General features: G+C 42.6%; 1 protein-coding gene across 1 annotated transcript; it reads right to left on the bottom strand.

The window, feature by feature from the left end:
- Positions 1-4794: 4794 nt before the first annotated feature.
- Positions 4795-9865, bottom strand: LOC139470505 (uncharacterized N-acetyltransferase YitH-like). The gene is made up of 2 exons (XM_071252908.1): positions 9688-9865; positions 4795-5608 (listed from the first exon to the last, which is right to left on the bottom strand). The coding sequence occupies exons 1-2, from the start codon at positions 9863-9865 to the stop codon at positions 4899-4901; spliced, it is 888 nt and encodes a 295-aa protein (XP_071109009.1). The 3' UTR covers positions 4795-4898.
- Positions 9866-16115: the final 6250 nt, after the last annotated feature.

Genomic DNA, 16115 nt, shown 5'->3' with positions numbered 1-16115 from the left:
TGACATTGAATAAGATTCAATGCAAAGTTATGTTTTTTACCAAATCTGAAACAATTTCGGTTTGCAACAGATTGAAGACTTTTGTAAGTGTTCAAATGGTTTAATTTGCCATACTGACTTCAGAAAATGCGTCATTTCATAAAAATACATGAACATGCCAAAATGTCAATTTACAAATCAATAGCGTGTGTGTCCAACTCTGGTTGCCATGCAAGCAACACATCTTCGTCACATGGAATGGACCAGGCGTCGCACAAAGTCCTGTGGGATATCTGTCCATATCTGCTGGAGCATGTTTTCAAGTTGTCTGTGGAACACGTGGTTGACGTCGAAGGCGCCGATCCATCTCATCCCACATGTGCTCGATTGGTGAGAGATCAGGGGAGCGAACCGGCCAGGGGATGACATTCACGTTGTTTTGTTGAAGAGATTCCTGAACAAGTCGAGCAATATGAGGCCGGGCGTTGTCATGTTGAAAGGTAAAGCCTGGGCCATGACGACGCAAAAACGGTAGAACAAGAGGGCCGGTGATCTCGTCGCGGCAGCGCTGTCCATTGAGATTTCCCTCTACCACTATCAAACGGATCCTCTATCTTGCTGTAATCCCACCCCATACCATAACGCTGCCGCCCCCGAACCGATCTTCTTCCATGAAACAATGATTGACGTAACGTTCACCTCGACGTCGGTACACTCAAATCCATCCATCCCTGTGGCTGAGGTGAGAACGAGACTCGTCAGTGAATAGAACTTGTCCCCACTGCATGGCCGTCCAGCGTAGACGCTGTCTGCACCACTGTAGACGTGCTTGACGGTGGTTTCCTGTCAAAATGGGACGTCTAGCGGGTCTTCTGGCGACAATCCCTGCACCTGAGGCGACGACGTACGGTTTGTGAAGATATTCGTCAAATGCCAGGGGTGCTACTAGCAGTCACTGCTGCTGGCTGGAATCGATTTCGTAGGTGTGTTGTTCGAGCCAGTTGTCTCGACGATTATTGGTTACGCGTGGCCTGCCACTCCGAGGATGGTCTCTGAGTGCATTCGTCTGTTGCCAACGTTGCCATTAACACCAAATGGTGTTTCTGTGGATGTTAAATTGTCTTGCAACATCACGTTGCCTAGATCCTGCTTCAAGCATACCAATGGCTCGAAGACGCTCATTTTAGGACAGGCGTTGCAGTTCGTAATGTTGAATAATTGCATAATTTTGTTGTTTTTCTGAGTGGTTGTTGTCAGCACGATGCTAAACAATGCATATGGAATCCCGTTAACGCACATGTTTTATACCCATTCTTGGGTAGTGAAATGCATGGGGTTTGCATAAAAGTCAACTTTTGCATGGAATGCATGCTTTTCTGTAGCAGTTGCGTTTTTGTGACTTGATTAAATACATGTACTACAATATTGAAAACCAAACTTTACTTGTGTCATAGGAACTTTTATTGTTGTAGTAAACGTTTCCTGTATCATAACGACACGCATATACTGTATGTTGTTATTTCCCTTTTACACCACTGCAGATTAAGTGAATGGTTATTTATTTTCCATATGACGTGGTGGGCTGTTCTCAATGTTATTCAATGTCTCCTCTTTTCCTACAGGTGTTAGGAATCGGCATGCCACAACTGTCGTGCCGTCCTTATGCTCATGGCCGCATCACACAATGACATTCATTGTGTGAATAACATCGTTCCTAGCTTTCACAGAGATGATGCCACAAAGAGATTTGTCTTTGCCTACTGTCGTCTACTGGCATTACCTAAACGTGTCAATGTCATACATCAATACTCTATCTACTTGCTGGTCATGGTTGAGGATGTATGTACCCAAATCCATAAGCGGTAGGGGGCGGTCGGGTAGCCTAGTGGTTAAAGCGTTCGCTCGTCACGCCGAAGATCCGGGTTCGATTCCCGACATGGGTACAATGGGTACAATGTGTGAAGCCGTGATATTGCTGGAATATTACTAAAAGCGGCGTAAAACCATACTGACTCACTCAATCATAAGCGTCAGAGATATTTTTTCACTGTCTGCTGATCCACGCTGTTATACTCCTGTGCCGTATCCAACATTTGGTGTGTCAAGCCGCTAGGCTACTCCACCGCACCACAGAAAATGTATATCTCTTGACAGTTCACACACTGATTCGAACACACTCTTGGAGTGTATGGTGCCGCCTCCGTGGTCTTGTGGTAGAGCGTCCGCCCGGAGAGCGGAAGGTCCGGGGTTCGATCCCCGGCCGCGTCATACCAAAAAACGTTAAAATATGGTACTTGTGGTTACCCTGTCTGGCGAGCGTCCGCCCGGAGAGCGGAAGGTCCGGGGTTCGATCCCCGGCCGCGTCATACCAAAAAACGTTAAAATATGGTACTTGTGGTTACCCTGTCTGGCGCTCGACATTAAGGGGCTAAAACAAGGACTGGTCGGCTCGGAGTCAGTATACTGTGTCTGAGTGGTATTCATGTTAAACTGCGGCATGGTATCTCAGTGAGCTAGCACTATAAATCGGCATAAGTCCGGACTAGTACAAGCAGCCACACACACACACACACACGCTATATAAGTGCAATAATCTTGGACACGACGTTAAAACCAATTTCACCTCACCTCACCTTGGAGCGTATGACTTTAACGTCCTTCGTCGCTGTACCATCAAAATAAATTCTCTGTGATTCGACAGTGAAGTTTCTACAGACATCACCTTTCATGTTGCCGCCTCTCACATCAGCATTTAGCAAACTTTATTTTATGTAACCGAGGATATTGTCATCATATTCGATCAGGACAAGTGACACATGAACGTTTGTGAATGGTAGTGATATATATTTGCAATGTCATTTAAAATCCGGTACACTACCGACAAAAAAACATGGAAACTGGTGAAATGATAGCAAAGGTGTAATGATAATTTATTTCGGTCGTGTAGATCAGTATCTGGTGTGTCGATCATGTTACATGACGCCTCGGTGGCCAACTGTTGATTTACTTGATTGAGGGTGCCCTTGGTGTTGTCCGCCAATCGCCATAAAGAGGGCTACCTTAAATGGACCACGTTGGTGGGTGCAGGTTCTGGCATAGCCTCTTGATTGTGAGTTCCCCCTTCGGCGATAACTTTGACTTCTGTGTGCATGTATTATGTGATTTTGCGTTCAGATACAACGCCACCGCTTTGTAAATGTACACCTCAACGATACCTTGATTCAAATCATTAGTACCCTTATTTTTTGTCGATAGTATACATTCATTATCCTGTGTGATTATGTACTGTATCTTTATTATATATTTTCATTAACTGTGATTATTCGTTTGTTTTCGTCATTGTCGTTGGGACTCTAGTATTATTTGCATAACTATCTTTGTCTAAAAGTATCAATGTGTTTCACTCAAACTAATAACCATATCCCGTATTGGATAATAGATCCTGCTTCCCTTCCTTCATGCAATTATCATTAAACCGCCCGCATGTTATCAGAAATGAGCGGGCCACTGTAACTTGATAATGCCCTCATATTGCTTGACGACTGGCCATTATTACGCCTGTGCTTAGGTAACTTCATGTTGATTAGTGACGGCATCTGGTTTGTTCTGTGACGTTTCCATGTTTGTAAAAGTGGGTCAGTGACATTCGTGTTGATTGCAGTACATGTTTTAAAACCGATGTTGTTTCTTTTTATTTGATAACAAATTCCATCGTTATTACCTATAATAACGGCTCCTTCGTCGGGCTCTTAATGGAAGATCTGGGGCTTCTGCAAATGATAATTTCCTGTAAAATACCGTTACCCTTATAACACACCATGCGTAGTCCCGTGATGGGTTTCGAACTATGGGCCTTCTGGTCCGAGGCCGGACGTCTTATACACATCACCAAAGAGGTTAAACCTGACAGAAATCTGTGGGATGAGGCCACGCATTGCTACATAGTGTTCAATTCATTCCGACCTGGTACATGATAACTTTGACGTTGAATTTGACGTTGAATAGGCAAGACAGGACACCTTAGAAATAACTCCTCGTGTACAGGCTCCTATGGGCTGCAGATGGAACTGGCTCCTGTTCTCCTTCTTCAAGCCCAGCCCAGGTAGTTGTGTATTCGGCAGGTAGAAGGTATAAACGTACACGCTTTATGATTCCCTTCAAACATACAGATGGAGTAGACAAATGTCTCCAAGACTTTCTGGAGCATCATGAATCAGTAACATTATTCCTTTAACAAGAAGGTGGTCCAGTATTAACAACAAAAGAAGTGAAGAGTTTTTTAAGTCAATATAGCTAGTGTCTTTGTAAAATATTGTTTAAAAACAGACTTTTCATATCATTCTTTTTATTCATCTTTGAAATTTACATTTACAGATAATATGCAACTGATTAATGATCCCTTGACATTGAATTGCCATTGGCATGTGTGAGTACCACGCCATAAATAGATAAATAGATAATCTTTATTTCCTCTAACTGAATAAAGATTACAATATGCAGAGATAATTAAGTTACATGCTTAACATGGATTTGGGGTATATTTAAGCATGTTCATAAACATACAAGTTGTCTTAAGTTATTGTACATGTCTTACTGGTGTCAAAATCTGTAGCACTCTTAATCAAACAATCTCCAAAAGGAGGAAGTGAAGATGATGAACAGCCAATCCTTCTAACAATTTTGAGTAACAACGGTACCAATCAAGTTCACACAGAAGTAAGACACAATTCAAAATTGCTAAAGAACAATCTTTGGGACAGATTACACCAGATTGTTGTTGTTTCCTGTATGTTTGAAATGTGTAATTGCCTCTGTCATCTCAAGGTTTCATGCGTAAATCTGATGATTTATGAATAATAAAAGTATTGCAGCTATCAAGAACGTCAGGGTACGTAGATGTAGTTGAGTATGAAAATGCATCAGAGAGTGGAAAAAGTTATGGCTGACAGGGAATACACCCGCTCAAGGGTTTGGGGTACTCTCTTTTTAGTGTACATTTTATGGATCAAATCCACATCTTTAAAAGAAAGTTTGTCTATAATCCCCATCATTGCTGTATTTTCTGATGTGATAAAGATATGAACGCTGTCCTTTGGATTTAGGTGTTGCAAGAGTCTTTTCAACAGTGCCCACGCGATGATGTCACTATCAGCATATAAAGGCGCAATCTCATTGCAATATTCTGTGGCACCTAAACATCCATATCCTACGACAACCCCGGTATGTGATCGAGCAATAAGAATATGTTTTGCATGGCTGATGATCCAGTTTTGGAGGAAGTAATCCCTCTCGCTTTCACATACTTTGTCGTCGTACGCCTTCAACTCAGTAAACATGGAACCTTCGAAAGGGACTAAGTTGATATCTGGACTCGCTTCTGCATCAGGAATTGCCCCCAGTAGGACTTCCGCTGGTCCACGTTTTTGGAGAACGTCATAGTAGAAAGTGAAGCCATGGGTGTCGTAAAGGCTGACCGAGCCCGCGGAGAGGGTGATGTTGGCCTCCCCGACTGCACTGAGACCAACACGGTTCACGTCCCGTCCGATTCCTTTGCCTCTGAGGTCTTTCCTGACGACATAGAGGCCACCTTCTGCTGTCTCCTCGTTAAAATACGCCAAGGCTCGAAAAGCTGATGAAAAAACAGAATATTGATATATGTATAAGCATTAGGGAAATAATCAAGCTACACCTAACAAACCTTCTCATAATTAAATGAGCCAAGTATAAGGTATACAGCAGATGAAGCCATGTGATAAATGGATTAAAAGGAGCCAAAGTCTCATAACAGCGAATAATTCTAAAAACATTGTCCATGAAAACATACTCCGATTACACAGAAGCAAGTAAATATACTGTTTACTTATGACAAATATATACTTAACTTAATCAGGACAGCAATGCACTATCCTCATGCACAATTAAGTTTTAACTTAGAGACACAGCCTATTCAGCAAATGTTCAGCCAGTATTGGACATAATTATCCAAATATGTTGCACGTCGGATCTGGAGTCACTGTTTATTCGAGTACTATAACATCAGGCCTCGAGACATTTATAATCTGAATAGAAATTTATTGAGATTTGTGTTTCTCATCCTCGATGAGCTCACTCACTAACGTTGCCATCATGACCGAATATTTCCTGGATGTGAAGGAGTATTAGGATGTGTTATATTTTGCAAATACGTCGTATTCATAGCCATAAACCGGCCCCTATATGATGACTAGTTAGTAGGCGGTCTACGTCCGGATTAGCAGCATTCGATCGTGTTGAATATTATGCATTACAATATGCGGGAACCTGAATCATCCTCACACATATACGACCGACTAGATATGGTTGCACCTGTTGTCAGAGCCCAATGTTCTTACCACCTTCCGAAATTAAGAGACCCGTGAAGATTCCGGGGTAGAAAAGGTCTTCAGCAACCCATGTTTGCCGTAAAAGGTGACCATGCTTGTCGTAAAAGGCGACTTATGGGATCGGGTGGTCAGCCTTGCAGACTTGGTTGATGCATGTCATCCATCCCAATTGCGTGGATCGATGTTCATGATATTAATCACTGGATTGTCTGGTCCAGACTCGATTATGTACAGACCGCCGTCATATAGCTGGAATATTGCTGACGGCGGCGTTAAACAACAAACCAACCAACCAACCGAAATTCATAAACAACTTGTAGCAGCGTTTCAGAAATTATTTACATCCGCACAATAATTTCATGTTGAGGCTAGTGGATGGACCGTTGATCGCGTTGTGCACTTAAGAATGACTGCTGAATATGTTCCTTTGATTGGCAGCAATTTCATCCCTCTCCCCAAATACATTGACGATAAAACAGGCTGTTCTGAATTTGCAAAACGACAGGGCAACACTTGCTGCTCCGCACCCAGTCTCACACACGTAAACCACATGAGTTTAAATTGAATCTAAGTGGAATTTACATGTCTATTCCACTATGTCAAATTTCCAAAATTGAAAACCAGAACATTTCGTGCAGTAGACAGTGATATGCTACTATCAACATCGTGGGATACTTTGGCAAGGGCAACGACTGATCCTGCAGATGACATATCTTTAACAATTGGGCCAGAACTTCCCACGTTCCATGTCTTGACAGGATGCGACACTGTTGCTTGGTAGGGGAAAGAAAACAGCGTGGAATACCTGGAATATGTGACAAAAGGTCACTGCAAACCCAAGCTCATTGCAAACGTTTGCTGCACTAACCAGTCACAATTGACAGATGTTGATACGTCTATGACCACCCTGGAGAGCTGCTATGTTCTGATCTATCACAACCTTGAGTAATGTGAAGGAAGCAAGGTGAGGTGAAATTGGGTTTAACGTCGCGTCCAAGATTATTGCACTTATTATAGATAACGACGTGCATGCTCGTGTGTGTGTGTGTGAGAGGCTGCTTGTACTAGTCCAGACTGTTGCCGATTTATAGCTCACTGAGATACCATGACGCAGTTTAACATGAATAACCCACTCAGACACGGTATACTGACGCCGAACCGACCAGTCCTTGTTTTAGCCCCTAAATGCCGAGCGCCAGTACCATATTTTAACATCTTTTGGTATGACGCGGCCGGGGATCGAACCCCGGACCTTCCGCTCTCCGGGGCGGACGCTGTACCACTAGACCACAGAAGCGGTCTGAAGGAAGCGAGAGTATCTTTGCATACAAAGAAAGAGATGTGGATGACATTCCGCCAACACAATCTGCCCTCCTACAGCATGTGAGAAGAGCAGCCTACCAGGTTGGGCGTTGTTGGTGCCAGGCTCTTAGACCAGTGGTTACATGCCGCGACCAGAAAGATGGGGTTGGAGAAGAACCGATCGAGCAACATGGGAAGTCATATGAAGCAGGCTCCCACAGACCAGAGAACTACTGCAATGTGGCTGCATAAAGGGTTGTCGGGAAAAGTGCAAGTGCGTGAAAGCAGCATTAAGCTGTAAATGCATCTTGCAATACATTACAATAGTAAACTATTTTTCTTGAAATATACTCACAGAAAGACTGTGCTCTATATAAAGTGGTGTAAATGTTATATTATTGAAAATAACAACATAATATTTGGTCATTCGTCATTCGTTTTATCGTGACAAATTATAATTGACAAAACCTATAACTGGTTACAGGAGACAGAGATGAGCCCTAAAAGAGAGATTAGTATAAACCTCGATTAACAATGTCAACATTGGACTCCCATTTGCGTTGAAAAACAGACGAAGCAGCTGCGGTGAATGGGAGCCACCAGATGACTGAAAAAATCCTGGGGAATGTTGTTCCAGGACATGTTCTGTCTGGAGAAACAGCGGGCCATGAGCAGTACGGCCATAGTATGTCTAAAAAAAGTGAGTGAGTGAGTGCGTGAGTGCGTGCGTGCGTGCGTGCGTGCGTGCGTGCGTGCGGCAGCTTGGCCTTACGTCCCTTCAGTTGCCCAAAGGAAAACCTGGACGCCTCTGTGAACAGTATACTGCCCCGGTGTTGTCTTCTGCACCTGTTTAACGTCGTTAACGTCGTTGTTGTTTAACGTCGCACTCGGGCCGGATGTTGTGTTCCCCAACCCGTTACAGTTCTGCCATTAATGTGGCTCTTTAGCATTTATTCCGAAGATGCACCAACCGAATATTAATGTCCTGTTGCCGTGACGCAACACTTGGACGACCGGCCCCTGCTGTAGATTACGTCAATTGAAGGGATGAGCATTAAAATGTCTGTCGTTTTGCGCCAGTCCTGTTTGCAGCATATCCACTATGAGTACCTGATTGCCAAACAATCATTGTGTGTTGTTCACCTCAAAAGACGCGCGTTGGAGAATCGGGCTCCCAACAAACATGCAAGTATCCAAATTGTGCGCTGTGCATAAACATGCACGTGCAAATTGTGATTCACGATCACAAAGTCGAGGAGATGTCTTCATCAATATGTATTGAAAGATGCATTAAATAAATTCAGACTAAACGTATTCTAATTGAACATCATCTTAAGCACAGTTACTTTTCCAAACTAGTATATGAATAGTATGTAAGCATGGCAAGCATGGGTTGCTGAAGACCTATTCTACCCTGGATCTTCACGGACCAGGACAAGAGGTAATTCACTCAACAAAGTTTTTAACTTACGTTTAAACACTATTTATAAAACTATATATACACACCTCTAGCTATCTTTTTCACCAACGGCGCGGCCGGGTAGCCTAGTGGTTAAAGCGTTCGCTCGTCACGCCCGTCACCCGCGTTCGATTCCGACATGGGTACAATGTGTGAAGCCCATTTCTGGTGTTCCCCGTCGTGATATTGCTGGCATATTGCTAAAAGCGGCGTAAAACCAAACTCACTCACTCATTCACCAACATATCAAGAGACAACCTTCAAGACTGTCGGCGATGCTTCAAGATACCGTGGCACTGTATATAACTTTAACTGTATTGGTATGATGTGTATCGGTGCCAAATTTAATGCTTTTACCACAAAGTGCAAGATACCCTAAATACTATGGTATACGTTGCTTGACCATCAATCAGGTTCAGGGTTTGTCACGAGTGTAAATTTACACAGTTTCCACAACACGGAAATACACACTCGACTCATGCCTACCCCAGTGATCATGGCCTAGACCGCCGACTTCTCATCACCTATACGTATTGTAAGTCTCACTGAAAAGATCGCTGAAGTCAGTTGGATTTTGTCACTTACCGATTATTTCGTCAGTTTCCGATTCTGCAACAACCCAAGCCCTTGAATCCATATCAAACACGCAATACAATAAGCCAATTGGAATTTCCCACTCTTCTGCATCAGTCAAGGTTTTAATAGCTCCTATATCAGCTCGAGTTGCCTTTCTCACCGTGTACTTCGGAACAACAGTAGCCATGTCAGTTTTCAAGGGAGATCGGGACTGTGACCTAGCACCACTGAGGGAGATAGGAATGCTATGAGGCCGGGTCAGCGTCCCTGCGCTTACAGTGTCGTGCTTTGAAACTAGGCCATTGGATCAAGGTAAACTTTCTCGGCCACAGCGAGAGGCTACCGCCGAGGCCGAAATCTTTAACACACATCCACGCATTTCCGTTGTACTAAACAATTATTTGTTGCAAATGGCCTAATTTGAAACATAAAAGACATCATTATTTTGAAGAAGGAAAATATTTGCTCATTATCCATTTCAAATGAACGCGCATACCTTGCCCAAATCCAAAGTGTAATTATTTCTTACCTCATTTTCGAGGCGGACGAGCGGCCTCGTGGTTAAAGTGTTCGCTCGTCACGCCGAAGCCGCGAATTCGATTCCCAACATGGGTACAATGTGTGAAGCCCATTTCTTGTGTTCCCTGCCGTGATATTTCTGGAATATTGTGAAAAGCGGACCAACTCCTTCACTCTAGTGTCAGTTAATACATTCGTGTTGTTTTGTTTGCTTTCAATATGACTGTGCTGGTGGCTGATCTTCAGCCAGACTGGCTGTGAGTGTCTTCTCTACTTTAATCCTGGTCGAGCAGTCGGGTTTGTATCCGTTTTCGCCTGGATTATTAATACCGAGAAAAAGTAATAATGTGGAATAATGGTACCATGTCTTTCTTGATTTGACTTGGGTTTTTTTCGGAGCATGCACATGTACGTCCTGAAACTTCCGCCATTTTGAATTCTTGTTAGTTCGACCCCTGTTCCCCCTTTATTATATATCTAGGTTTGTCAGCACCATACCCGTGCCCAAGGGTTTCACTAAAGTGGTAAACGCCTGAGACCTGCATCACTTTTCTCCCACATTAAGTTGACACTTTGTGACTGGAATACCGACCAAAAGAGACGTTACACTCAACTCACTCACCCACTCACTCATTACAATTTACTTATTTGTTGTTGTTTTTTATCTGGAACTAGCAACACGTTTTCTCAACGTGTATTAAGTAAAAACAATATATGAAGTGGCTACCGTTGACAGTGAAGTGCCTTGAAACAGAAAAGTTCGATTTCAGTGATGCCAACACTTGCACAATCATGATGCCACAGGAAGATCATCTTCTGTGCATGATTCCAAATGTGATGGTAGAATTACGAATTTCCTGTGTCAGGAATTATTAAGTAAATTATTGATAAACGAAGTCAGGATAAGAAGCTTTCTGTTTAAGGGTAGTGTTCAAACAAAACGGAAACGTTCCCTCAGCACCTTTTGGATGGACAGACTACGTAACTGTCCGAAAATCAAACGTTGCAATATTGTCATCTTAGAAACGTATTAAAAGGATAAAATAGAGATTAAAAGTACATACATGAATTCCGACCCGGGGTAGAAATGGTCTTCAGCAACCCATGGTTGCCGTAAAAGGCGACAAGCTTGTCGAATGTGGCGACTGACGGGATAGCGTACTCAGGCTCGCTGACTTGGTTTATGTATGTCGATCCCAATTGCGTGGATCGAAGTACATGATGTAAATTGCTGGATTGTCTTGTCAATACTCGATTATTTACAGACCGCCGTCATATAGCTGGAATATTGTTGTGTGCGACGTTAAACATCAAACAAACAAACATGAATCACTGAACATCAGCGATGACGCCAACGTTAAGCATGGTAAATTGTGAAGGGCATGTTCTGGATGGCCGGAAGCAGCCACCACTAACACAACCTCTGCTTCCTGCATGATACCCCAGCAGAATTTACGTTATCACCTTAGCTACTGGTGGTTGTGAACAATACTAGCCAATATTAAAAAAATACTCATCAATGAGGCTTAAACACACTGGTTGATGACAGTCACATCGATTATGATAGGATTACGTGTCACACAGGGGGACAATAATTTTACGATACTTTAACCTCCTGGACAGAGCCTTCAATAAAGTCAGCAGATAATAGCATAACATCAAATTTAAAAACAAGCATTTCATTATTCACATACATATTTAAAATTTATTATGCAGATCAATTTCTTTCAAATAGCTGATAATAAGATGACCGCAGACACGGGAAATATATATGCTTGAGGTTGAACCTTTCATCACAAGGGATACACTGAGGAGGTTCGTCCTCATCTGTCTTAAGCAGATATTCGTGTGTAAACCGACTGTTGCCAATACGACATCGTCGTAAAACGACCTCGTCATGTCTTGACTGACAACCCAAGTAGGTATGACTGATTGTTGGTTTTAATTTGTGAAGTTTATTGCTTTCTACTTGGGTGTCCCACCTCTTTTGCATGATATCCCGAGTATAACTTTTAATTGTTGGTCTGAAATCGCTGTACGGGATAAGTAGTGGGGAAAACGGTTTGCAAAGAGCTGCTTTAGCTGCAGCATTGGCTTTTGAGTTACCTATTTTGCCTACATGACTTGGCAACCAGCAAAAGACGATGTCGCATTGGCGAGTAGAAAGATCATTGAAAAGTTCTAAAAGGTCTAGGATTATGGGATGATTTGAGGAAACACATTTCAGTGCCTGAAGCGCTAAATTAAATTTGGAACCGAACGCGCAATATGTTTATCTCCATTCTACCATGACTAAATGAAACCCGAAGTCTTTGGTGTTAGCAATTATATTGAGCGAGTGTTTTGAATTGGTTGTCGTTAGGAATTACGCTACCAAAGACAACAGCCTTTATACAAATTATGGCGCTGTATATGCTCAAGCAGTTTGTTGACACCACAATACTTCGCCGAACACGGCAACTTGGAAAGCTAACATGAGGTGGTATCCCCTAAGAAATACTAAGCAAGCTTTGCAAAGCTTTCGTCCAATACCGAACGTCACCGTTATGACGTCATATCGCTCAATGTAACGCAAAAGATATGACGTCACAGTCTGTTGTTCCCAAAACTTAAAATACCCTTTCTTTGTAGATGTAGACCTTGCCCGTTACCGTATCTTGATGTGGCAGTTACAGATTTTGAATATGTCTTGCATTTTACATTTTAAATATAATTGATGTACATAATTATACACAGTTTTAGTCTTCTTATTTTATTGCTAAGCCTACCTTAAACACTACACTATCAGTCACAGCCCTTTTTCTTAGCATGCTCACATCATAGTTTTTAAAAGTCACACCCTGTGCACTAACGCAGTAGCCTAAGCCCTTTCCCAATTCAAGCCCTTTTGTGTATGTAGAAGATCACGTAATTTAGCAAAATAACATTGGGTAAGGGACATCGGGTGGCTAGTTTTAGAACCGATAAGATACATCTTATGAATTTTATATAAGTAAGTTGTATATATCTTGTAGTCAATTATTTCTCTTAATACTCACGTTTTGGCCGTAAATCGTTTCCTTTTTGGTCGTTTTGGGGTGGGTGTTTTCCGACTTGAGTGCTCGAGCCGCGTGTTGTATGTTCCGCCACGAGCTTTGATGCGTCGAGCACAATATGGTAGAAACGCCCTGATTGGTCCTGATAGCTTTGAAATCTTGACGAATTTTATCTAGTTCTGAATGAAATGACTCTAGACTCTGCATGATATCTGATTTTCCTTTTAGAAGAGTATTCAATGTCCTTGATGCCTTATCGTTTTAATGAGAATCGCCCGAAACTTCGGGGTCTACCACAAGGTCACTGCCACTGTTTTGGAAGCCATTATTGGTCTCTCGCCGAGCTTACTTCTTAGAACAACTCTCCTGTGGACGTTTTGTAGGTTTAGGTATTGTGTAAAATGAATCTTGGCCTCACAAAACTTCATACGAAACTGGTTATTTTCTAATCTTTAACATCAGAGGGCGACAATGTAGCAGCTCAAACGGAGCCCTTTCGACTGCCGGAAAGCCATCACGTGACCCAGCACCAAGCTCATACACACATTGCTTTAAACGTACGTGCTTGTTCGTTCCCTCACGCCACAGAGCAGTACACCTGCCATGCAACTGCGGCGTGTTACCAAACCAGACCAATCACCCCTCTTGTTAAATAGTCTTGGGGTACCAGTTTTTGTCACACCCATCTTTGTGCATAGATCTAAATACGACGCATGAGGATGTTTGTCTACAATAAAACGTTTTGAAACTTTACTTAATACTTGAATGTTGTACCTTGATCAAAGAAGCCTTGTGCAATTATTCGTTTAAGGTGTTCCAAGAAAGAGCATGATTGATTGTACCTACGAAGTTGTAAATGTGGACAGCAGAGGTCGAAAATCTGTCTTACGATTTTGGAAAAATCAAGGCTCGCTAACTACAATGTTTATTCCTAATACAGGATATTTACCAACCCCTCAACGCACTCGCGTGATAACCTCTATTAATTTGGCGTGTCAGCTTGATGTATCAGGAAAGACCATCGAGGAAAGTGGATCAGGTCTTGCAGTGAAACAAGCGATACCGGGTTTTGAACTGTTTGTTTGTTTAACGCTGCACTCAGAACTATTCCAGCGGTCTGAAAACAATTGAGTCTGGACCAGGACAATCCAATAATTGACATCCTGAATATCGATCCACGCAAATGGATACGATGACATGCATCAACCAAGGATATAACAATTAAGGAGCCTCAAAACTCAGTACAGAAGAAGGAATCCAACATTCTCTGATCATATCCAAGCCTATCCAGACCACTGCATCCATTGGAACACTATCAACGTACGTACCAGAAACCATACCAACTACAAGATCAGGAAACTCCTATGAGCCATTCACATTAAAAGAAAGGCAACCAGCCGCTAACAGAGATCAAGGTATTTACATCCCAACGACCAGCCATGAGCCCATCGCAAAACAATCTAAACATGTTGATGTTAATACTGGCTTCCAGTCAACATGTCCATACCAATCATTGTAATGTTTTACTATCATGTCATGTTGATCCTATTCACTCAGATATGTACATCAGGCTTCACACTTCAACCTTACCTGTTGTGTAAACAGCAATCCAGCATCATTGAACCTTGTATCCACATGTATAACACCTTCCTACTTCACATTTCTGTACATTGCGTGATAACGGCGTTAAGCCCTACACCGTCACGTCGCATTCATTGCAATAAAGAAGTTGTATATTCACGGAGCTATCCCCCTTGTTCATCATACCAACTTCTAAATGTCACATAAAGACGCTCTATGAAACAGTTTGGGTACCGGCGATCTATTGTAACCATGTTTACATGGGACGTATAGTCATATAACCCCTAGGTTTGTGAAGAATCAACGGAGCCAGAATTAAAAACTAAATATACTAAATACAGTTTGCAAAGTGTGTAGATACTACTTTGCTATACGTCTTATGATTATGGAAAAACTTGTTGCCTTTATTCCCTTATCACCTGCTTCCAAAACTGTTTCAACCGCCTCTGTGGTCTAGTGGTAGAGCGTCCACCCGGAGAGCGGAAAGTCCGGGGTTCGATCCCTGGCCGCGTCATACCAAAAAACGTTAAAAGATAGTACTTGTTGTTTGCCTGTCTGGCGTTCGGTATTAAGGGGCTTTGGGGCTTGTCGGCTCGGAGTCAGTATACGGTATCTCAGTGGGCTTGCACTATAAATCGACATCACACACACACACACACACACACACACACACACACACACACACACACACACACGTGCATACATGTCCTTATATACGTGTAATAATCTTGGGCGCGACGTTAAACCCCATTTCACCTGACCTCCAGTACACACACACTGAAATCACCTCGTCTTGATTTTAGTAGCCCCTACGAAAGAGTTTGGGCACTGGTCCGAACAGCAAATATGGTTACATGGAACTTGCTGAGCATTGACACCCTTTGGGAATCTGGTTTGCACTTAGTCCCCTGCAACCTTTCAGGCGACTAAAGGGATGGGATGGTCAGGCTCGATGACTTTGTTGCTTGTTTGTCATCTCCCCGAAAGGCGAGGGACGTTGTGGAACATGGGACAACTTGTGTTTCTTGTATCCTGTGTATGTTGCCCAAACTCCAGTATACATATTGCTCGAATAATGTGGCGGGATTGCTCGAATAACAGTACCTGTTTCATTTATTATTTAGATCAGGTGAATAGGCTGTCCAACGATGTGGGACGTTGTTAAAAACATTAGCAACCTGTCAATACTCCATTATTTGCAGACCACAGTCATATAGCTCGAAGATTAGGGCATCAAACAGTACCAGCTTCATTTACTATTTAGATCACAATCTAAACGACTAAATGGATTGGATGGTGAGG

This window comes from Haliotis cracherodii, unplaced genomic scaffold, assembly GCF_022045235.1.
Source record: "Haliotis cracherodii isolate W230 unplaced genomic scaffold, xgHalCrac1.p SCAF_20, whole genome shotgun sequence".
Classification (NCBI taxonomy): Eukaryota; Metazoa; Mollusca; class Gastropoda; order Lepetellida; family Haliotidae; genus Haliotis; species Haliotis cracherodii.
The sequence above is the reverse complement of the archived record's forward strand: the minus strand, read 5'-3'. Positions and strand labels throughout refer to the sequence as shown.